At 41.5% G+C, this 25,190-nt stretch overlaps 1 protein-coding gene across 1 annotated transcript in view; it reads left to right on the plus strand.

The window, feature by feature from the left end:
* Vps16A (vacuolar protein sorting 16) overlaps positions 1–24,917 on the plus strand; it is a 38,793-nt gene extending 13,876 nt beyond the window's left edge. Inside the window, exons 8-23 of the mRNA XM_070537667.1 lie at positions 83–138; positions 1,886–1,960; positions 2,649–2,743; positions 4,439–4,515; positions 4,956–5,087; positions 5,868–5,995; positions 7,418–7,562; positions 9,786–9,920; positions 10,950–11,058; positions 13,579–13,673; positions 18,919–19,023; positions 21,394–21,483; positions 21,839–22,008; positions 23,090–23,186; positions 23,267–23,370; positions 24,701–24,917. Coding sequence (XP_070393768.1) covers positions 83–138; positions 1,886–1,960; positions 2,649–2,743; positions 4,439–4,515; positions 4,956–5,087; positions 5,868–5,995; positions 7,418–7,562; positions 9,786–9,920; positions 10,950–11,058; positions 13,579–13,673; positions 18,919–19,023; positions 21,394–21,483; positions 21,839–22,008; positions 23,090–23,186; positions 23,267–23,370; positions 24,701–24,845 — 1,758 coding nt within the window. The 3' untranslated portion in view covers positions 24,846–24,917. The remainder of the gene's footprint in view (positions 1–82; positions 139–1,885; positions 1,961–2,648; positions 2,744–4,438; positions 4,516–4,955; positions 5,088–5,867; positions 5,996–7,417; positions 7,563–9,785; positions 9,921–10,949; positions 11,059–13,578; positions 13,674–18,918; positions 19,024–21,393; positions 21,484–21,838; positions 22,009–23,089; positions 23,187–23,266; positions 23,371–24,700) is intronic.
* Positions 24,918–25,190: the final 273 nt, after the last annotated feature.

Here is a 25,190-nt window from a genome sequence, read left to right on the forward strand (position 1 = left end):
ATCACGTAATGATGACTGACTAACTGAGTTGAATCTTGACCAAGTTTTGACTCGCAGTGCTTCTGCTTGACCTTTTTTCCAGACAGTATACTGTGAGATTGACACTCGGGCAAAGTCTAGACCCAAGCAGCTTTTGTGGTAAGCCAGTGCTTTCATCAACTGCCTCTTAGGTACTGTCTTGCACAAGTTAGAGCTCTCTCTTTTATGCTATGTTTCTTGATAGGTTATTAGCTGGCAGTAGGAAAGTTTCTATGTATATAATTAAAGAAATAATCTTAAGTTTAATATAAAAGGGTGTAATGACTTCACAGGCTCACTTACAGCCTTTCTAAACATGACTGTCGTCTGATCTCAAACTGTGATCCCAAATTCGATTTTTCTTTTGTTCATTATGGGTGCTCCTTTATCCATTAATTGATGGTAATGTAAAGTACAGTAGAACGCTGTTGATGTGTATTCAGGCCACCACAGAAAAAGAACATAAGATATGAAAAAATGCAACTTCCAGTCGCTCACGAAGGCCGAGTGCTGTAGGGGGACAGAGTAGCGAGAGCAGCGAAGAGGGAGTCTTCCCAGTTCCAAGAAAGGCAAAAGGAGTGAACAGGCTGCGGTGTCGTGGCCAGGTGCAAAGAGCAGCGGGAGAGGCGAAATGTGCCCTCTCGCCGCTACACTCCGTGAGTGAGCAGAGATCATCACATGATAACCGCGCGGCCGCTCCGAAGATATCGGGATGCGCGTGTGATCCCGCAAACTTCAGCACTGTGTGCGACCTTGTGAATTACTTGTGGGGTTTCCTCTTTGATGAGTGCAAGAAGCATCAGCAGCATCCTAGGATGGCTGACTGCTGTCCGGAGAATTCTCGCTTCTAGCATTACGTTGAGTCACTGGATTATTCCTCAGAACTGTAACCTTCGATTATACAGCCTCAACCCACCACTAAATTTGCAATTACCAACAAAGTTTTCATGACGTGATGCAACACTGCTGTGTCAGCTGTGGGTAGGAGTAGCTTTCACTAATGCCTACAACTATCGCATAAATAGCAGACACACCCATGCGTGCTAAGTGGAAGTGTAAAGAGATCATCGATAATCTCCTGCGCCACTGTTCTAGCTTTGATAAAGAATGCCAGACTCTCCAGTGTGCCTTGAATAGACTGGACGATAGGCTATGTAGAGAAGCAAAGGTCTTGAGCCTGGCCTCACAGTTCATCAGCCTAGAAAGCCACTTGAGCTCTTCTACAGTATCTGCAGGTGACAGACTTGAGTGCCCGACTTTAGATATGCTGCACCTGGCTTTGTGCATGGGAAAGTATAATCAATATTTGTGAATTATGTCTTTCTTTCACTCCCCCATCCCCTCCCCACGTGTAGGATAGCAAACTGGATAAAGTCTACTTAACCTGCCTGCTTTTTCTTTCTTCTCTCTCTCTTTCTTCAGCCGTAGTGTGTAACACTATCTCCGTTACTGCGATGGTAACCCTTATAGCCGGCTGACTAGTTCATAATTTGTTCTAGCTCATTAACAATGATCATGCTAGTGAAACATTCCTAGTTAACAGCATTTTAGTACCTTGACACATTGACAATCTTTATTTTTATTTATTTCATCATTAATCATTAGTGCAGGAGGAGGTAATTCGTTTACCACAATCGTAGTTTCTTTTGGCATGCAGTAATGTGCAACTTAGTGCAAATGTTATAGTATTGGGCTTAACTGATTTTGTCTAGAGCGGTTTGTTATTGTTTATCATCAGGATGACTGTAGTTGTCGCTGGGAAAGAATGTCTAGTTTCTAATAGTTGATGAAAAGAAAGGTGTGGTTACCCTTGCTTCAAAGGCTTGTGCATAACACTCATTTTCTTTCTCTTATATTTGTTCTTTAGGTGTGGCCGCAGGGCTGTTGTTGCGCACTGGAACAACCTCGTCTTTGTTGTGGGCATGGACAGGGATTTCATAAAATATCCTTTGTGTCAGAGTTAAGGATTGAGTAGCTTGGTCAAAATTTATACTCAAAATTAGTTTCACTGATTCACTCAGAGGCTAGTATAAATAGTACTAAGAATTTTGTTTAGAGCATACTAAGGGAGTTGCCATGTTGCATTATCTTAGCAGAATGTCTGAGAACTCACATTGCAGTGTAAGTTGCTGTTTCTTGATGGTATGCACACTGCATGCATTACTATGCAAATGGCTAAACACAAACTTTGCGTAAAAGCTCCCTAGACTAGCAGTCCTCTTGGTGTAAATTGCATTATATGTTTAATGCTGCTTTATAAGTCATTATGCAAGTCACTTTGCTATCATTTTAATTGAATATAGAGAAATACCACCTAATTGAACATCATTTGAACAGGCTTTTCACATCTGCAAAAATTTACAAAATTTCTTATTTTATTCAAAGCTCTTGCATGTAAGCATCACTAGAATCAAGTTTCACTCAGTTGAGAACTTTACTTGAAGTCCCATCAAGCCTGCTAAAGGGAGGTTTACCGTATACCTGTATTGGTGCTGATTTTATAGACCTTCAGTATGTGGCACAGACAAAACCCATTGCTGTAAGTGGGTAGCTGTTGCATAACTGGCATTTTTGCAAGTCGTCTACATTGTAACCAAAATGTACTCAGTTGTTTCTTGACTCCTATGTACTTATACTTTTGATACATCAATACACTTGGTCCAGGAGTTGGACGGTGCTCGCATCATCGGCAATATCAGTCATGAACTTTTGCAAAAGGTGCCAGGTAATAACATTGTTTGGCTGTCTTTCTATAAGTGCAGTTATGCCTCCTTAAGTTTGTTAGAAAATAAGACTCCACTCATCGTATATGTGGTCTACTCAAAGCATGTAGATGGCAGTAATCGTACTGAGTTGTGGCCTTATTTTTATGTTAGGTTAATAAGTGTTTTCCTACAGAAAGGCTGTACTTAGCAAAAAGGATCTCCGAAGGCATTATGAGGGGGTTAGAACAGGTTTGTGCTTTTTCTACTTATGATTGCAGTAATAACAGTAATACTTATTTCTGCAAGGACTCCATTGTAGAATGGCTAAACAGCTGTTCTAAAACAGCTGTTTAGCCATTCCCTAATTCCTTCCCTTTTTACCTTCCCTAATTCAGGGAAGGTAAAAATAATTTTTATCTGTTGTCATTTAAACTCATGCCTTATATTCAATGGGCCATTATGCAGTATGAAGCAACTATAGTAACATCAAGCTCGGCATGTACAAAACTAGAATAGGTAACTGGAATTGTGAGTTTCTTTCTGCATTTGCAGTGTTACTTGTTATCGAACCGAACATCTCATGCACAGAAAAAAATATTGTCTATTGCTGTCATCTTGCACTCATCCAACATTTTTTCACTTAATTTGGCAAGCACTTAAATTTCTAGACCTGTTCCCAAACTTGTTCTTGCAATCACCACAGGTGTTCATGTTTGCAATGTATTTTTTTTTTTAAATAGCAAAGCTTTCTTTGCGATCTCACCCAGACTTTCCTGAATGTGACTGCTGTCTTGCTGAATATATTTGTGGGTTTATTGCAAACGTTACTTCCTACATAAAATGTGCACTATAATGTTCACTCACAGGCATCTCTAAAGCATGCTGATGTGTTAATGGAATGGCGAATTATCTTTAATAGATTCTTTGATTTAGCCACCCGGCATGCACTACCGGGTTCTTTGCCACTCCTCCAAAATGGGCATGCCCCACCACGTGCGATTCCTACAAAAAAAAACGAAGATATAATGTCACCTCACAGACATTTCTAAAGTGTAATTACCTGCCGTGGTGGCTTAGCAGCCATGGTGTTGCACTGCTAAGTGTGAGGTCGCGGGATCGAATCCCGGCTGTTGCGGCTGCATTTCTAAGGGGGCAAAATGTAGAAACACAATTGTCCTGTGCACTGGGAAATGTTAAACATCCTTTAGTGGTAAAAGTTAATTCGGAGTCCCCCACCAAGGCGTGCCTCACAATAAACTCGTGGTTTTGGCACATAAAACCCCAGAATCAAATTCAAAGAATTTTATGGCTTCCTTGATTTACCTTCTTTGATTTGGCTATTTGGTATGTTCCACTGGGGTTTTGCCTGTTCTTCGCCAAACCTGGAGAATGGGTACGTCCCACTGTGACAAAAGTGGTACAAGATTCCTTAATGTTGCTCGATACGTGTCGTACTTTTCTATGCATACACCTGTCATGACCAAGTTGTATGCATTGCCGTTTGTTGTAAAGCATGCCAACCACTATACTTAAGCTTCATTTCACATAGATTCCAATGTGAACGTTAAATCTACATGAGTGTTTCTCTCCTTTTTCTTTGTTTTTTTACGAAGTTACTGCAAGTGGTAGTTGAGAAGCAGTACACTGATGGTTCTTTGGCGTATAATTTTCATAAAATTATTCTACATGCCACTTCTTGCGCCTGTTGCTTTCAGATGTTGTGACAGATGTGTTCAAAATTGGCTCAATAAAGCCTGGTGCTCTTCTTGTTGAGGCTTCTGTGGAGTTTGAGGTGTGTGCTTTTCTTGTAATGCATGTTGAATTGGTATTATTTGTGTTTACTTTATTCATTATTAATGGAGACTTCTCTTTTCTTTTTCTTCTTTTTTTTTCTGCTTCTTTGATAGAGAAGGGCCACTTGGAAAGGTGCCTTGTATCAAGCATTCTGTTTTTAGCCTTGGATATGTGACCTTTTATTGTGCAAATTACCTACTTCCTGCACAGCAATGTGGACAGTAGTTTATAATTCAGTGTTTTTCTCTTTTATCTTTTTTCACACTATTTTCGCTTTATGAGATGTACTTTTCCAGTCTGTCTTACGTTGCAATGCACATTACTTGTAGTAGCAGGGTGATCAGGCAGTGTGTAAGGAATATGATTTTCAAAACTCAATCCCCAGAACACGTGTCTGTCTGAGTCGACTGGCCACTGAATCTGACCTGCGACTTTCAGAAAAAGAGCTACAAAGCTGATGAGTACCTGAGGACAATAATGGAGAACAAAGAACTGGAGCATGCTGTACAGCAGTGCATTGACGCTGCTGCACACGAGTACCAGCCTAAAACGCAAAAGAAGCTGCTTAGGGTAAGCTGTCAAACTAAATATATATATGTATATCTTTGGAGACATATGCCAATCTGAGCAACTTGTACATCAGAGATAAATTAATGTATAGTTACCCAACAGCAGCTATCTGACTGCATAAAGCACCATAGTTAGTTACGTTGACCACAAACCACCATAGTTGCTCAGTGGGTATGGTGTTCTACTGCTGAGCATGAGGTCATGGGTTCAATGCCCAGCCATTGCAGCTGCATTTCTATCGGGGCAAAACGCAAAAACGCTCACCTACTTAGATTTAGGTGCACCTCAAAGAACCCCAGATGGCAAAAATTAATCTGGAGCCCTCAAGTATGGCCATCTCTTGTAGCTCTAGTGTTGCTTTGAAACACTAAACCCTGTGAATCAAAATTGATGTGGAAGATGTGAAGGTGTTGCATAATTTGCAACAATTCCACAACACTGGCAGATGTTCACAAGTTGCAGTCTTGAAATGCAAGTGGTATGTCCTCACATAAGCACATACATGGTCTTTTTATTTCCATCAAAACCTCATGACACTTTCTGAGTCGTTGTCTAGTGCTTTTAAAGTGAAATCAGCGATAAGAACTCTGTTTTTGTGCGACTAAGCTGTAGCACTTTATTGATAAAATATCATTAACATTGTTTTGTGCATGCAGCATGTCACTGTCGGTCACAAACAGCTTAGCCTTGAAGGGAATAAATTGAGAGTTCTTGCTGACATGCAAAACGAACACTTCACAGGTACTACTGGCAACATATTTATGACTTTTTTCATTACAGGCTGCATTCTTTGGAAAGTCATTTGTGCAAGGCATGAACCCAAATAGCTTTGTTGAAACTTGTCGTCTGCTGCGGGTTCTGAATGCTGTGAGAGACCACATGGTGGGATTGCCGCTCACCTACACGCAGTATCCTTTGCATGCTGGATGGTTGATAAGGGAACAATGTGGTGCAGTGGTGTAGCCAGAAATTTATTTCGGGTGGGATGGGGGTGGGGGGGGGGGAGTGAGTTTCTACCAGCTACTACCACTCCTGCCGCCTCATTCACCCCTCTCTCTCTCTCTCTCTCTCTCTCTCTCTCTCTCTCTCTCTCTCTCTCTCTCTCTATATATATATATATATATATATATATATATATATATATATATATATAGAGAGAGAGAGAGAGAGAGAGAGAGAGAGAGAGAGAGAGAGAGAGAGAGAGAGAGGGTGGGGGTGAATGAGGCGGCAGGAGTGGTAGTAGTGGTAGGAGTGGTAATATATATATATATATATACACACATACATTCATACACACACACACACAATATAATGCCTGCGCGTGTGTGAGAGAGAGGGGAAAGGGAACCAGGAGGCCCAATTTTTATTAATCATTTCATAAGAAGCCAACAAACACGGACAACATAGGGAAAATTACACTAATTGAGATAAAGAATTGATAAATTCATGGAAATGAAAGTGGATGAATAAACAACTGGCCACAGCTGAGATATGAACCAAAATCTTCGCATTACACATGCAATGCTCTTACCAATTGAGCTACCGCAGCACTGTTTTCCCATCCACTTTCTGGGGCATTTCTGTTTTGTTACAAGAACTGACTCTGGAAGTGTTAGCCAGTGCTACCACTTGCAAAGCTTGACGGCAGATGTAGAAAATCCTTTCTGTCGGAGGCATCATGAGTGTGTGATCTATTTGGGCGACGGCAACTGGTCAATAAACCACAAATGTTACCTGAACGCATCAATGTTGCTGATTCAAGACCCTCGTAATGTAATGAACGAGAAGAAAGGGAACCGAGGGGCCCAATTTTTATTAATCATATCCTAAGAAGCCAACAAACAATGATATCAAAGACAACATAGGAGAAATTTTTTGCACTTTATTGAGTTAAGGAAATGATGAATTAATGAAAATGAAAGTGGAGTAAAAAACTGGTCGCAGGTGGGTACGAACCCACGTCTTCGCATTACGCGACAGCGTTGGTTCGGAAAACAGTGCCGCAGTAGCTCAATTGGTAAGAGCATTGCCCACGTAATGTGAAGACATTACTCCTTTAATAATGTGTTTGCCTTGCCTATCCTTGTTACAAATAAACACTCATTTTCTTCCACTGCATTAATTTTTCTTTAGTCTATGCATGCAGGTATATAGTATTGTTACGGTGGGAAAAATGGACAGGGTTGTTGAAGATAAAGACGACAAGGTGGCAACAGCCTCTTGGAATTTTTGGCTGCTGTTTATATACGCATGTGTAAATAGTTTTATACCCGTGATAGTATTGCTGCTTTGGCATATCTGTGGCTTCCTTTGACAGTGTGCTTGCTAAGGCTCCAATGCCTTTCGATCGATGTCCTGCTAGACCGGTTGGTACTGCGGCAGCACTACTATCTTGCACTCAAGATTGCCAAGTACCTTCGCATCCCGGACCTAGAGGGCACCAGTCGTATTTTGGCACATTGGGCCTGCTATAAGGTGAGCCACCGGAACTGTAGAAATTCTTTACATTTGACCAAGAACGGCTGAGAAATCTGAATAGTGGCCCTTGTGAGGAGGCTGAAGAAGGAAAGGCTGGTGCATTGGCTCTGACTGTCAAGCTTAGGTGCTCAAGTAATTGTGTGTGTACTGTCCTCTGCATACTTGCAGAGGACAGTACATGCATGCTTGAACACTCAGACATGTCTTACCCAACACACAAGGTTGAATCTCAATGCTCTCTAAGACTTGAAGCACTTGGTTTTGTTCATTCATGCTTAATTTACATGTGAACCAAAGGCAAGAAGAAAATTTGTGATAGTAAAACAGCACAGAAAACGAAGACAAACAGGAGGAAAAAAACACCTTTCCTGCACTGTTGAAGCCACGTTAAACCAACCGACCCAGCATTACAGGCTTCTGCAATATCTTGAGGCTGTTGATGACCAACAAAAGACAATTTGACAAACCAGCTTGCATGATGATCTCATTTTCTATTCCTTCCTGTAGGAGTACCACATGTAAATTTGCTGTAGATATGTAGTAAGGGCAGACACCGGATAACGAGAATGATATATGTTTTGTTGTTTTCTTTTCAACCTGATGTCAGCGTTGCTTCTTAAATCCAATTGCCAGATGGGACAGTTTGATTGAATGCCCGGTTTCAACTTAAGCATGCACTTTTATTGGCATCTGAAGGATTTAGTGCAATGCTTACTAGGAAAGAATTGTCAAAGTGTGCCATACCGCATTGTGCAGTATGGCACAATGCAGTACTTTAAATAAAGTTATTGTGGACTGTGCAGATACCGCAGTAATACAGTCGACGTCTGTTAATTCGATCCTGGCGGGACCGACAAAATTGATAGAATTATTCAGCGGGTCAAATTAAACAAGAGGCAGACAAGAACACCAAAAGGCACTGCTGGTTCATTTGGTAGTATTTTCCTAATTCTAACGTGCTCCCGAATCGCCCACTTTATATGTGTCTAATATAGAAAACTAATGTAGAAATGACATTAAAGCTTCTAAACAAAGTAGAACTCTAATTCGCACCTGATTTTTTAGCAACAAAAATTGGCAAGGGTCAAATATGTGTTGCACAATGGACGCCAGTTTCGTAAAGCCTGCTTTGCTGCACTACAACAATGTTATGCGTTAAAGCATACAAACGCCGCTAAGGGGGTTTTGGTATCTTGTCCGATTGCATTTCGCGGGCAATTCTCGACCCAATTTTCCTGGAAAAAAACAAACAAAGAAAGCGCATGTGTTTGAAAAGTGTAAATACCGTAATCATACATTGTGAGCTACAGTTATTGCTTGGAAATCTTCCTAGGACAGCTATTGGCAAATTTTTTTTATGCTTGTTCAGCGCATTAACTGTCCCCTAAGCTCCGCTGAGACAGATGCTGCTGCTTTGTGGGTCGCTATTGGGGCCACCATGGGAATCGCGACATAGGGGTCTCGACATAGGGGTCAGGTGCGTGCGTGCTGATTGGTCAAGATTGAATTGTCCAGCAAAGTTGAATTTTAGGATCAAAATAACTAAAGCTTGGGGCTGTAGAAATGCATGGGCACCGGCCGGGATTGAATTAACAGAAGTCGAAATAATGGAAGTCTACTGTATAGTTGAGAACCTGTTGTCCCTTGCCAAATGGCTATAACTATATTTTTAAAAGTTTGTTTCTGAAACACCAACCACTTTCAAGTCCTTCATAAACTTGGTATGCTGAATAAAAAAAGATCAGGTACTGGAAACTTTTCTTCAGAAGCTAGGAAGTACGGTTTCCCAACACAATTTCCATTTAGTTTTTGGGATGTTCTAGATTTTAAAAAGATGTCAAAATGCAAAAGAAAATAGCTACCACAAGCTAATGTTTGGTGCATCCCGCACATTGTTGCACCATCAACCAGAGCTACTCTTGTTGGATTGTCAAGGAATATTGTCAATGAGTCATGCCCACTCTGTGGTTAGTGACATGTCTTCACATGGTGATTCTTGCCTGCACTGAAGAAGCACCGTATCCTCTTTGTCAATTTATGACTTAAAGAAATGAGCTCATTGGTAAATAGTAAAGGTGGTTAATTTCTTGCCCACAGTAACATTCCAAGAAAAAAAAATCTGTTTCCTTCCCAAAGCTTTTAAAATTTTCATACACCACTGTGAAATAAAAATTGTCGATTGCGAGTTGAAAGTTGCATTTTTCTCACGCCATTCCTTAGGTAGCCCAATTGCATATTCCGACAGATGAAGTTGCGAAAGCCATTTCAGAAAAGTTGGATTCATCACCTGGAATTCTGTACTCAGAAATAGCCAGGAAAGCAGTGGATTGTGGAAGGCAAGATTTGGCCATAAAGGTTAGTGGTTTATTTGGAGGGTGTGGGCCTAGTTCTTTGGCTGTTTGATTTAAAGAGTTCTTGCCATTGTGAGTCAGCTTGCCCAGGGCATTCATTGCCTGCTGACTTTCACTTCAAAGTAATGTAATCACTTTGGATGCTTGTTTATGTTTTGTGTATGTTAATGTGCTAACTGCATATTGTACTTTACTGTGGCTACATCAGCATGAACCCACTGTGGTTACTCAATGGCTGTAGCATTATGCTGGTGAGAGTGGCGTTGGCAATTCAATTTCCAGCCACAGTGGCTGTATTTCTATGGGATGAAATGCAGAAATGCTCATACTTCGATTTAGGAACTTGTTAAACAACCCAAGGTGATCAGAATTCATCCAAAACAGTTCACTACGGTGCCCCTCATAGCCGAAGTGTTGCTTTGAAATATTAGGCCCAACCATTCAATCAATCAACTTCAAGTGACACTTGGTTTGGGTGCACAGTGAACCACTATGCTCTGCTGTTGCTACAGCTTATATGTATAGCTGTGATGAAGCCAACACAAGGCAGAGTTTGTGTTCTCATTCCTTATCACTTAAGGCTTATAACTTGTGAGGCTTTGAGCAACATAGATGGGTTGATTCAGGCTGTCAATATAGTTTATGTGCATACCCACAAGCTGGATGGAAATAGGAGCGGTAACATACAATGCAGAGCACACTGTGCGACTCATTCAAATTGCAATATAGCATCATTACATAACTGGCCATTCAACACACCCTAGCCCTGACACTCAGATTCTGTTAATGGATCACTGCTGTGTCGCACATTTAGTTGAATGTTGGGGTAAAATTTGCACTGTCCATATATATTTTTTTTAATATGCTCAGATTTTGTTCTGGCTTTCCTGTAAATCTTTGTTGCAGTAAAGTGGGCCTGTAACTTACAATGGGCGTAATGTGTGAAAATTTTCTACGGTTGCTTTAAGCTCATTGTGCCTTGAAGTGTTCAGTCTTTCAGCCCTCCCACCTGTTCTCCCTTCATGTTAACCAGCTTCTCGACTGTGAGCCAAGGGCGTCCGAGCAGGTACCCATTCTCGTGGAACTTGGCCAGGAGGAAAGAGCCCTCGTGAAAGCTATTGAAAGTGGTGACACAGACTTGGGTAGGGCAGTTATCATTTTCTTGGCAGTATTAGTTAATAGTTAAGCATCAGCAATGAATTTCATTATTGGAAATTGATAAAATGGATGGACTGAAGGCACATTCCTGCATATGATCGTTGTACTCCCCTGTTCATATTCATTTGTAGCTGAATGTCTGATGGTGTAACCTGCCATTTCTCTAAGCTTCTGGCACCTTATGGGGGGAAAGAAAAAGTTCTGTATGTGTACCTGTAGTACTCTAGTATATTACTCTTGAATGTGCAGCTTGTGCCAGAATTGCGTAGGCAACTGTAACTGACTCCACTAAGCATGAATGCTTGTGGTGAATCTGCAGTTATAGTCTTTGGCCTGCTCTGGTACAGTACATTAAAAAAAGGAATGTTTACACCGTTTGGGTCATATCTTGTCCCCAAATAGTAATCGTCATCTGTCTTGGTTTCGTTTTTTTCTCTTGAAAACTCTGTGCTCATGACTTTTCTGTCATGGATGCAATGTCATGCTGATAACATGCATGCTGTTCATGACCTGGAAGTACCAGGTGCGCAGCACTAAGGAAAGTAAAAGCAAGCAAGATGGACGGCAGTTATTGTTTCTGGACAAGATACATTACAAAGGGTGCAAGCTTATCGAGGAGTGCAAAATTCCAAGAAGGCGTAAATGGCCTCACTTAATGCTCACCTCGATATTGGTGAGGGAAGGTTTAAGGAGTTGTGGATGTCTTAAGGTCACGTTAAGAGGAGACACAGTGATGTTGATTACAAGGGTGTTGACTGTTTATTAGTAATAGTGAATGGCAGGTGATAGAATAGAAAGCCTTTTACAAAAATTTACAAAATATTGCAAAAACAATTATGCAGATCCCACACACTGTGGGAATTGATATAAGTGAAGCTTTCCATGCTGGATGCTTCCATTAATGATAATTAGCGGTTATGTTGATGGCTTAAGCTTAATTTCTTCAACATTTAGTCTAACATGAGACTGGTGAGTTGATGTTGAATGTTACCTTGCATGCACCGCTGCTGTTCTGTGTAGTACACAGAACATACAGGAAGAAGTGTTTGCTTGAGGCATTATTGTGCACCATATTTTATCATCTTTGAGAGGGTTGAGCATTGTGGTTACCATAGTACATTGCATCGTGGTAGAAGTATTAAACTTGAATTGGATTATGATGTTCTTTAATGTGTCCCAAAATCTAAGTAAACGTGTTTTCTATTTCGGCCCCGTCGAAACGCAGCTGCCACGGTCTGGATCAAATCCGCGACCTCTAGCAACGCCGTAGTCGCACAGCTACCGTGGCTGGCACATAACTGTTGATTTGCCGGTCGACCACTTGTGTAGTGTTGCCTGGACCCTGCGGTGCTCTTTAATTAAGTGGGTCTGCTTCTGCATGCCCTGCGTAATTAGTCCGCTCAACATATTTGTATGGTGTTTATTTTTCATAAATAGCAGCAACGTACCCTACCTTGAACTTAAGCTTATCCAGTTTCCCACTCTCATATAGTAGTTCGGCTTCCTTGCCTTCTCATGTCACTTCCCCCCCCCCCCTCCCTTGTATGGAAACTGCCTCTTCTCCTCCCTTCTCTCTACAGTTCTGTCTATGTCCCCTCTGGACTCGCGCCTTAGTAGAAAGGGAAGCGCTGCAATGTTTCTGAGGGGAGTCACGGATAATTCAGCTTTCAAGAGGCTAATGTGGCGACGACCAGGGAGCTCCAGAGGGCATTAGGCACATTCGACACGGTGGGGTGAAAACAACTTTCTCCGGTCGCCTTTCTTTTCTGACTCGCTCCTGCCGTGTATACACACGCTCTGAACGACTCTCCCCAACGCTTGGGGTGTGCTGGACAGCAGCAGCAGCAGTGGGAAAGTCGAAGGAAGAGGCAAAGAAAGCTTCATTTGAAAAAAAGACTATGAGCAATAAGTTCCAATCACTTGTTAATTTCTTATATAATCCGAATCTCCCATCCAAGGGCTCGCCACATGTCATAAATCCTCGCCCCTTGTTTCAGCATCTCGCAGTATGCAGTCATTGAAGGAAAACATTCCCATACTCATTGGGGTGTCTGGGTCATTTACAAAATTGTTTTGGCAGAGGTGCCGTGAAGTGGCGATTGCCAGAGTCGAAAGCAAGAACAGTGCTCTCACAAACTAAACCACACAAGTTACATCTGAGCTTGGTCGCTCTCACACTCTATAAACCATGGTTCCCCCCATGGCTGTAACTCTCTACCTCTGATATTGGTGTTGGTGCTTGTCTCCTTTGACTGCCATTGCTATTGTAACCGCTCAAGCAAGAAGGCTGAAACTCCAGTGCCTCCATAAACTAGAAACAGCCCAGTGCTGAAAAATGCAGTGCCAACACTAGACCTCAAAACAACCCTGGCCAGCCACAGATTTAGTAGAACACACTCTTTTGGCACAGGCTGTAGTTGTGATGAGATCGTCAACAGAATGCAGACTGTTAATATCTTTTACCTGAAGCGTGAGCGTAATGACACGAGCTGTTGCTATTTCAGTATACATGGTGATGCTGAAGCTGAAAGAGATGAAACCTACGCAGCTTGACATGATAATTCGCGCATATCCTGTAGCATGGTCTCTTTACCTTAAGGTAAGCCTCTATTCTTTGCTCTTATTAATGTTACTGCATTATTCATGTTTACTAATACAGGCAAGGTTAATGGTATGAAAACCCAAGAACTCTAGGTTCTTAAAGGGCAACTACGGCAATTTTTGGATGTCAATGGATGTTGATGAAATCCTCTGAGTATTTTCCTTTGAATACTCCCACCATGTCCTCAAAAAATCACGTTTCAGAGTTGCACAATTTTTTTACAGATGAATTTAATTAAGGGGAGATGCTCCTCGAAAAAACATTTTTTAAATATTTGTACGAGAGATTTGAAAATCCACCCACTTATAGAGCATTACAGGCAGATTACAAGAGATTACAAGCATTGGTTTCTGTGTAGCCACTGTAGTTGTTAAGTAATGTCCTACACAGTGGCAAAATAGTGATTTTGTAAGCACTTTCTTGAGGGTGTAATACATTTTTCGACAAACCTTCTGCTGTAGCTTACTTAGCTCCTTGTAGAACGCTAAGTGCTGATATCTATCCAAACAGCATCTACAATAATGCGGCCAAAGCACCGCACTGACTATGCACGAAACGCGAAAAGCAATGAAATAGGCATGGAATGTTTCAAAATCCTGGCTCTGCTAGCATCGCATCGAAAGAGTGCGCCCACAGCTATAGACCGTTTCATCGGGCGAGGAGGATAGGCCGCACGGAGAGCCTTTTCTCCTCTCTGGCTTGGGCGATCCGGCGCGGCGCTGTTTGAAAGTACTGCTGTCACGTTGCTGCGGAACGATTTCGAGATGTTTTAGATCGTACTTTATGAAATTTACGCCATGTCCGTTCATATAAGGTCGTAAGGGAAGCCTTTTGGTGCATCGGTAACTACAGTAGGTGGAAATATCTCTTGGGGGCGCAAAAATGTGACGCGTTTTATCAGCTGCGGTGTACGCACATTATCAGTCGCGGTGTGTGTACATGTTGTGAACTATTTTGCTTATGTCGGTTTTAATTCAACAACGAAAACCGGTGTCTCTGTATTAGCGGCATGAAATGGTAAATCTGCTCACTATCTGATTGCTTGGCGTAGGGAGTAAAACATAAAGCATACGAGCGCATGCTCGTGCACGGCCAACCTAAGGCAACCATGAAACATCTAAGCGGCAGGCACTATAAAATATTTGTGATGCACCGGCATCGTTCTCGTGCATTTCAAGTCTAGTAAGCTTCAAATTACCATATGTCTACGCTAGCCTTCCTGCATGAGGCCGATGGCGCTGCTCAACACAGTGATCACTGCGGTTGGTGAACCAGCACGATACATATGTAAGCTGTGCGCTTCGGCATTGCCTTTTTGGCCTGCATACAGCCATAATATATGAGAGGGATCGCATAAAAAGAATGTGATGCCTATTTTTGAGGACAAAATTTCCGTAATACGTGTAAGTGCGTCATAGAGAACGCAACGAACACAACTGAAAATAAAAATTCAGTTATCATCATCTTTCTCGAAAAAGTAAGAGAAAACGGGCTAACGCCGCAATAGGACCTCGCATAGTCACACCGCACAACGTTTATAAATATATAACCGCTGATGCCGTATGCTTGGACCATGCGGTATATAGAACAAAGATAGCTGTAATCCAGCACCTACCACTGCTTAGGACGCTCGCGCAGTTCGTAAACAGTCCCTTTGCTGGACAAGCTTAATTCAGACTGTAAGGTATGCTGCTATTACTTGCCAACACTATTTTAGTCAGGGGCGGAAAGCTCATCCATCGAACCATGTAGTCACGCACTGTAACTTGCAGTGAACAGTTTGAAGGGTTGTCAAAATATAACATCCCAGCTCCTATTGTAGCAGAACGGTACCCACGCTGTTACGATCGTCGCGTATGTTTCATGGCTCCTCAACCACAGCTTAGAAACAGAGGATAATACTGCAATAAGGTCACATTAATGATTGGAACATTAAGAAATACGCAATAGATCTCCGAGGCTGATTGTAGGTTCAAATATGCGCGCACACTTCGCACTGCGTGTTCCGTCCACCTCAACGCCAGCAGAAACTCCGGCCATGACGCTTTAAACCACTTCAGCACGTCTCACAGAACCGTTTACCACGTAGAATACGCACGTCGTACTAAACAGACCGCACGACCGCGAAAACAAATGCCTGAATCTGCCGCCGAGCGTATACCTGCCATGCAAAAGACTGCTTTCACCCAAGCCAGTATGGCGCTGCTCATAGGAGGCGCCACTGCTTTCACAATATGGCGGCGCCTATGAAAAAACGGTCTATATTTTGCGCCAAGAACTTCCTTTCGTGCCAGAAACCAAATTAAAGTGGTGGTTCTGTTTTTCGTGAAAGTGTATGCGTGCTGCAAGAACAGGTTCGTGCCAAAAAATGAAAGCAAAACAGACCGAGAAGCAACCCACGTCTAGAAATAAAGCAAAACCTTGAAAATTGTTCAAGAAAAAAAATATACCACTTCTGAATAAGCTGAATCAGCAATCGGGATTCCTGCACAAAAAGTAAAAAAACATCAGATTTCAGTTTGCTCTTATTATCTATGAATTCGTAAGCCCTGTTGAACACCAGCTGCTGCCTAGAGGAGGCGTTCGAATAGGTCTCCTTCTGCAGCCATTCAGTGCTGAATCCATTTTATTACATCATCAGTGGCTTTCTTGATGACCGATGCTCGAATTCTATGGCAGGTATCCATTATCCTTGCCTTGAGCTAATCTGACGTCCATCTGTATCATGCAAGCATGATCTTTCACATAATCTCAAAGAAAGAAATCGTTTGGAGAGAGGTCAGCTGACCTAGCCGGCCAATTTGCAAGCCCGTGCCTTACAATCTATTGCGCATAAAAAGTCTCATCCAGCCAGTTGCTTGCTCAGCTACTGCTGTGTGTGGATGCCCCATCTTGCTGATACCACAGAGGTGGAAGACGTGACAGCGGGACTTTGCTGAGAAACTTATCAACCACTCCTTCAAGGATTTAGTCTATGTAACGCTGTCCGATCAGTGTGTGATCAAAGAAGATGGGACTGATTATAGCACTGGCGTAAATTCCGTACCACACATTGAACGACCACTGGTACTTGTGCCAATTGTGCTTTACCCATTGTGGATTGGAGACCCTTGAATAGTATACATTATGCAAATTTACCTGGGCGTTTTTGCAAAAATTGGTTTTATCTGTGCGCATTTGTGAGGACCCGATTCGAGAAATCAAGCTGGTTCTACAGGTCCCTATATTCCAAGAATTGGTGCTGGTTAAGGTGGTATGGGTGAAAGGCCATCATTTACAATCCTCCAAACTGATCACTTGGAAATTGGTACCTGAGCGGTCACGTCTCGCACACTAGCAAGAGGGTTTGAGGCCATAAATTGTAGAACATCCGTGCATAAGCTAGGTCTCAAAGATGGAATCCTTCACCTCTGTTTCTTTATCCTGCTGGTTTGTCTCAGGTTTTCATAATTTCTGATGATAATCAATGCATTTGGTCTAGCACCACACTTCTATGACCAATATATATTTGTGGCCTTCGTCTTGTTGCCATTTAGAGCTCTGAAGGCAAGGATCATGTTTTCCTTCTGCTCATTCTGATCATGTTTTCCTTCTTTTAACTCGGCCGGGGCATGGCAGATACACCCTTACGCAAAGTTACACCTTTTGGGGTGTATCTCTGCCACACAACAATAACCGTCAGCTGCCCTGCTTGCGTTTCCTTTCTTGAAAACGCCGTGCTCGGTACTTACCTGTCCGGAATACTATGTCATGCTGATAATGCGCATGCCGTTCGTTACTAGAAAGTACCGGGCTCGTCGCATTAAAGAAAGGAAATGCGGACAAGACAGATGATGATTATCGTTGTCTGGCAAAAGGGTGTAATTTTGTTTAAGAGTGTAAGGCACTAGCTCAATCACGATGTTTTTCTTTATTTCCTTTGTTTTGTTCTGGCTAACTGAGAGGGAGCCTGTTCGAGGGCGCTGCTTTATGATGCTGGTACGAGCGCAGTCACGTGGTATTCTCCATATTTCGCAGGGTTTATTTGTCAATCGTAAAAAATTTGTACGCAATTAGTACATCGCTTAAACTACCACAGTTAGATGTCCCTTAGCTGTGCCTACAAATGCCTCATAGACACTTTGATCATTATGATAGTGTGTCTCGAGTTAGATTATTAATTACAATTACCTAATGAAATCTCAGTACCGAAAAAATTACTGGCAACTATTCCACTGTACTGTAAACAATATGCACTAGGTTTTCTTCAAGTAACGCATTGCTCTTTTTTTAAATCTTGGTGCATGATAGTTAATTGGGACATCCTGTACATATTTGACTTCTGCATACAAATGACCATGTTTCCATCCCTAATAAATGTTATGAATTAGAAATGTTTTTTTGTGAGTCGTTAGTATTGTTTACTTGAAAGAGAAGCAATTCTGAGACACATATCATTCACGTGCATTTCAAACGCCGTTGATAAAAAACTCTACCGAAGGGGTAACTGAAGTCTATAGGTTTTTTCCAGGTTCAAAAAAAGCATGCAAAGCAATTTGAAGCGAGGTGAACATACAGCAACAAATTCATTCCCTGGCATAGGCTATCCGTACTTTTAGGAATAATCATTTGGCTACCTCCTTCTCTTTCAAAAATATAATGAAATTTGTCCTGTATTTATATTTAAATATATTGTGCGTGTGCATACTGTGTACAGTGTAAAATTTAAAACAATGTTGAAGTGAGAAGATACGGATGAGGCAGCCGCTGCTAGTGCTTCTAATGTGCTTGTCCTCCTATTGTCAGGATTTGCAGAAATAAAGCAAATGTGCGAATTAGAAGCCATGCGCATTCATGCCAATAATTGTGTAGTAAGCTACTAGCCACAATAAAATTTTAAGTGAAAAGCTCGAGGCAAGTCAAAAGAAATCTCAAATGATGTGAGTGAAAAAGCTCTAGTAATGACGCTTTAGGTGTGTGTGGGGGCAAGAGGGGGTAGGCTTCGGCATCGTCGAGGGGGGGGGGCGTTAGCCCCCCACCCCTAGGAAACTTCAAAGGGGGCTCGGCCCCGGAGCGTCCCCCCCATAGTCGGCGCCTATGCATAGTGTATGTTTCTACTCTTAGGCTTAGGTAAGCTTCTTGCAGATATTTGATACTCCTAAAAGATTGTGCATCTGAGTACAAGGATGCTATTAGAATTAAATTGAATGAGAGCCGGCAAACAAAGATTTTGTCCACAGAGGTCATCAACCTTTCCACACAGGTCTGCAAAGAATGGGACCCGCAGAAATTGGAAAGTCTTCATGATCAGGAGGACAACTATGCTGGAATTGCAGAATGTAAAATTATTGAAAGTTACAAATTGACGGTGAGTTATTGCATGTAAACATCAGTTTGAAATCTCTTAGTTTAGTCTTTTCATGAACTTGTTTGTTGGACATAAGGATGCATTACTGTATGTACAATAATTTACTCTTAGTACTAGAACACTGTTAAACTGTTGCATGACAAAGTCAAACAAAGCCTTTTTACATATGCATCATACGAGTCAAATTTTTTCTTGAATTCTTCAGCTGTCAAGTGCCTTGATATTACAGCAGCACTTCTAGATGAATACAATTGTCATGCATTGTTTGTAAGTCATGAAACTGATTGATTGAGCCTGCCGAAACCATGCCTGTCCTATAGGGTATTTGTATAGAGCCAACAACCCTTACCGCAGTCAGGTGAGACTGGTTTCCAGCCGCCATCGTAAGGAATAGACACAGGCAGGCTCCGGTAGCCAGTTGCCTGTCCCACTGCATGCTTGTATGTTTTGTACTGTTTCTCCAATGTTCGTTCACTGAAATTCGATATGCCGACCTACTTTTGTATGCTGCTATACAAGCAGTGTGTCTATGTGTACAGTTCCGGCCATTGCACATATGAAAAGTGAACAACATTCAATATGGTATGCAATGCACCAACTTTAGCTGCGAATTTGGCCACTGGGTAACCATGCCAACTATTCACCCGTACTTCTCACTAATTGTAACAGTTATGTAGAGCAGCATTGATACATCAGTCACTCAGTATATACTTAAAGGAATGTGTATAGCCATACACATGGCTAGTTATTCATTTTCAGCATTCATGAGCTACAGCACCATCATAAGACATGCATCACCCACCTGTAGCAACATAAGTGACAGTAGCGATGTTCCTTTAGCCAAGGGGTGAGCTGCCAGGCAGCAGCAGTTTCAACAAGCTGAATTGATCACACTACTGAGTACTTTAATGTTTGCGTCACCATGCTTTGGCAATGCTTGATCACCACACAGGATCACTACAATAATACATATTACATTCTGCAGTGCTTCTTATATTGTTTCCCCTTTTTTTGTATACTTTGCTCCGATGGAATCTGGAATGACATAAGACTTGACAAAGAAGAGGACGTGGCTCCTGCAGTCATGGCCTCCCTCGAGCTGCCTTTGCATTGTACACTCCGTTTCATACATAGCAGGCAGTGCTAACTAGGCTAGAGAGATTTCTCTCGCACCTTGCATCCGTAACCAAAACATTTTGCGTCACAGATGAATGAAAGATGTTAAGTGTGCTTTAAATAGATCTCTTACTTTTACATTGCAAAATATGATACTTATGTTATATGAAAGGCATATTTAGTTGTAATCTCTGAAGTAGTCAGTTCATAAAAAACGTTGCAGATCAAGAGCAACTGCACTGCAAAATGCACAGTGAGACTTCTACGACCGCACTCCTTGCATTGCTTCCATAGCGTTGCCTACAATCTATGAACTTGTGTTTGCAGGGCCATGGTATGTAGCAAACATGCTGTGTGTGTGTACGTGCGTGCGTGCGTGTGTCTGTCTGTCTGTGTGCGTGCGTGCGTGTGTGTGTGTGTGTGTGTCGGAACACAACAGCAAACTCGGTGAGACCTGTAGAAGAGCCCGCGTGGTCCATGAACTATTAATGCACTCGTCGTGCCCTCGCTCATGTCTATACTTTGTAACATTGAGGCAAACCCAATGTTGTTTTGCGTGTGCGAACGGTTGCTGGCATTATGCAAAAGGTCTATAGTGCACGCTGTTGTACAAAGCAAACAGGTTTACAGAGGCGTCCTGGGGATTTAGTCGTGCAACAGCACACTCCCACTGCTGTCATTGTAGAGTGACTCACGTTTAAGGGACACTAAAGAGAAACACAAAATCAGTTTAGGAACTTGTACCCTTTACAGTACACTGCATTCCATCTTCGTCAACAAAAATTTAACTAGGCCATATTCCCCGACATCCCAGCAAACTGGTATGGAAACTTCAAGGCAGCGGCGCCAGCTGTCTATCGTCTTTGCATCTTTTCTGACTTACCGAGCCTCCTTTCACGGTAAGAGTCTAGCACACTGGCTCTGAACTCTGCTTCTGGGCTATGTCCCTGTTCTCACCTAGTGCCCCACATTCTCTATGTTTAAGAGGCCATGCCATGCACCTCACCTCCGGCATCTTCATGACCACCTGTTACTGTGTATAGAACGCTGATGTGGACAAATCATCACAACAAATATATGTTTTCACAATAAGAGTGGTTTTGTTTTCTTGTATTGTAAAAGTGTAATTTACTAAATCAGCTAATTCTCTTTAGTGTCCCTCTAAAACATGCACTTTGGAATTGTGTGCACAGACATATTGCTCACAGTTTCACAGAAATGCAGGATGTTTATGCTTGCTTCAAACTGTTTCAGCGTCCCGAGCAGCGAATCGCTTGTTTACAAGCAGCTGCTGCCAAGTACAAGCAGGGGAGCAAGAAAGGAAGCAACGACTTCTGCGCTGTGGTGAGGAAATTGCAGTGTACTCTACGTAGACCAGTCATGGTGAAGTGCCATTCTCACGTACCTTAACCCCATATTTCAGTGCAGTTTTTGGACAGTTTATTGCAGTAGCTCAAAGTGGTGACAACACATTTCTGCTGCTTACGCTGTCAGCACTGTTGGCGGCTGTGAGATGTTAAGGTTGATGAGAGGTGTACCCATCAACAAATATTTTTACAAATGTTTGTTAAGCTGTTAAATGAAAGTCATGGCCCAAGAAGTGACTTATTAAAAATAAAGCTCATGCAGAGGCTAACAACCGAAATTTGAGGACAAATTTTGTGACAAGTGCCTCTATTCCTGTGATGTTTGGTTATAGCAAACAGAGGACCAAATGAGGTTGATGAGGTACCAGCTGAAACTGGAGGACAAGTTTCATGATAAGTTCCTTGACCTGTCGGTGCATGAGACAATGCAGCGGCTCATGGAAATTGGGGAGATGAAGTTAGCCGAGGAGCTTTGCAAAGACTTCAAGGTGCCTGATAAAAGGCAAGTTATAACGTCTCTCTAGAGTTTCACTTGGAGTGGCAGCAGCATTGCAACATTGAGAGCTCGTTTGCTAGTGAGCATTTTTCTAAGTGATGTCAAGATTTGTTAGAAGTGCTATCAAGTTTCCAACTTTAGATTAAAAGTAAACATTATTTCTCTGATGTGTTGCTAAAGTAGCGAGTGTACAAGGTAGAGCGTACAAAGTGAAAATTTAATTGCCATTCCAAAAGAATAATTCCTGTATGGTGGGCAAGAAATGTACTTTGTATTCTGAAGATAACATTGCATGTAAATTCAGACACCCACCTTCTGGTATTGACTTAAATTTTGACACCGACCAGCAAAGATGTCAGTCAATGTTTTTAAATGAGGATATCCTTCTAATGTATGGCTGTGCAATAAACTGGAATGAATGGTTGACTATTCTGTCAAGTGATGCCCGATAGCAATTTAAGAAATGCTAAAGAGTCTGTTACTGTTCCTTGCAATAGTGCAAATGAGGTTCTGGGGTATGCATGTATACTTTTATGTGCATGTTTGAAGTTCAGTATACCTATGTTTTACATATGTTAGGGCCTTAAACACTTCATTTAAGGTACTTTCACTTTACATTGATATTGGCAAGTAGCTGTATTCTGTCTTGCTTTCTATTGTATTGATCTATTATGATGTGCTGTAGTACTCGACATGGCTCCTTTTGTTTTAATGACATGTAACGTGACTGTAAACATTTGTAATTCAAGGTTTGAAGACATGTCTTCACATTTTCATACCATATTTCAGAATTTTAAAGTTTAGCATGAGGTATGCATTTCGAAAGGCTGATATTGGGTGATAAAAATAATCTTAGTATGTCAGCACTCTGGCTATTTTGCAGCTATTCTCAAAATTGTACATGACCTTTAAGAATACTGTTGAATTTGGTATTTCCATTGATGCTTTGGCTGCTCACTTCTGGTAGCGGCAGTGGCAATGAGGAGAGAAATTGCAAATGTGCAGCATATTTTTCTGATTGATAGTTATTGAGCTTGCACAGCATGAAATATAGTGTTTTAATACCTTGATATATGCTCTTGCCCAGGTTTTGGTGGCTTAAAATAAAGGTGTTGGCTGAGAAAGAGCATTGGATAGAACTGGAAAAGTTCTCCAAATCAAAGAAGTCACCCATTGGATATGAGGTGAGTGTAGCTGGCACATTTTACAGCATTAATATTCCAGCTCGCTGGTATGTGAGCTGTTTGTTGTTGTTCTTTTTCAGCCTTTCGTAGATATTTGCTTGGAGCACAGAAACAAGTTTGAAGCACAGAAGTACATGCTAAAGGTCAAGGAGGAGAACAAAGTCAGATACCTTGTGAAAATTGGGTATGTGCCTTTGTAACTGTAGTTTCATGGTATTTGGTTACCTAGTTCTAGGGTGTTCAGTTAGGCCCTCATTTTATCGCACTCTTGCCACTGGTGCTGCAATTAGCCAGCCAAGGCTCTTGTTCCTGTTGCTGACCTTGTCATTTAGCTGGTGCCTTGTGTCTGCCCTGTTGTATATTTTCCAGTGTTCTGGAAACATGGTAGTAACATTTGTGAGTGGAAATAATTGCATGATTTTTGCATGACTAATGCTACCATCTACTGCATCTTTGCATAGTTCCTGTATGTGATTAGTCTAATTTATTTAAAGTCTCATTTTTTTGTGTATTACCTAATCATAGTCCTAAGAAGTACTGAATAATGGCCGAGTTGGTATTATATACAGATGAAGAATAGCGAGGTATATTAGGGACTTCTTTCATGTTCCTTGTTGATTGTGTTATTGTTCATCAGTAAACATAGTTTAGTGCCAAACTAAGTACAAAATGTTGACATTTCAGTGTCTTGAGGTGTTATCACTTGATTATTATTATTTATTTTTTTTACCGACTGGAAGCGTATCATCTTAGTTCACCAAGACAACTCGCACATTTGTTCCTTTTAGTATATATAAACAATCCAGTGCATGGAAAAACAGTTAGCAAATTATGCATTCTTGTGATACTGCGTAAAGCCATATAATTAGTGTGTCTATCTTAATGGGAATAACTGATCAATTATTTTGGACATCCTGGGCTTCAGTCATTTTTTTGCACAGAAGCGAAAATGTTTTAGTGCGTGTCAAAGTATTGCTGCTGTCAGTTGAGTAGTGATTGTCCCTCACACCATACATGTTGAGTAAACTACAATGAGAAAGAGGTTGACTAAGGTGAAGCATATGGTATGTACTAGTATAACCAACCACAAGAGAATGTGAACGGTACAACACCATTTTGAACTTACTGTCATGTTTGCAGCACTTGTGTTTTGGAATGCTGACATCGGATAACACTACAAACATTAGGGCAGACAACACATCCTTTTTGTTTTGCCTAATTATTTATAGCCATAGAAGAATACAAGTGCAGCACTTTACAAATAAGAATAGACATTTCCTTGAACTAATAAATCAAAGTTCATTATAAGGTTGCCCTCTTCACATGTGAATGCATGTTCTGCAGGGTCCAGAATGTGTTGTCAGTGCTTAGGTTCTTAAGGCCTTTACTAATATAGCTTAAGCTTTGTGTGGTTAGGATTTTTGTTTGGTCTATCAACATTTAAGCACTGGTTGTTGCCTTTCATGTGATTTAGTGACTGATGCATACAAATAAAAAATACTTTTCTCTGACAGCAATTTGGAGGAAGCTGCGAAGGTTGCCTTTGAGCAGAAGGACGAGGGTGCTTTGAACTTTATCCTGGCGAAGTGCACAGCGGCCAACCGTGCAGTCAGTGAAAAAATCGCCACTATGAAACAGCAACTGGCTGGCAAGCGATAGCTTCTCGATTATGTATAATTATGTCGTGTTGTATATATTCCAGTATTAAAACCAGTTGTTTATGCCACTGCATATTTTTTTTATTGATTGTGCCAAGGTTTATTTTTGTACCTAGATAGTTCTAATGTCTGCCGATTTCAAAGTAGTACTGTTAAACTTCGATACAACAAAGTAGGTAAAATCGGCAATTAGCTTCGTTATATCAAAATGTTGTTGTATTGAAATTGGACCTTTTATGCAAGTAAGTACAGTCACCGATCGATTTTTCTTACACGGAAAGTGGCCGCAGAATTTTCCGAGTTACTGGGCAGTCGTAAAAAGCTAATTTGAATGAGAAAATTCATT

The sequence above is a fragment of the Dermacentor albipictus genome, chromosome 4, assembly GCF_038994185.2.
Source record: "Dermacentor albipictus isolate Rhodes 1998 colony chromosome 4, USDA_Dalb.pri_finalv2, whole genome shotgun sequence".
Classification (NCBI taxonomy): domain Eukaryota; kingdom Metazoa; phylum Arthropoda; class Arachnida; order Ixodida; family Ixodidae; genus Dermacentor; species Dermacentor albipictus.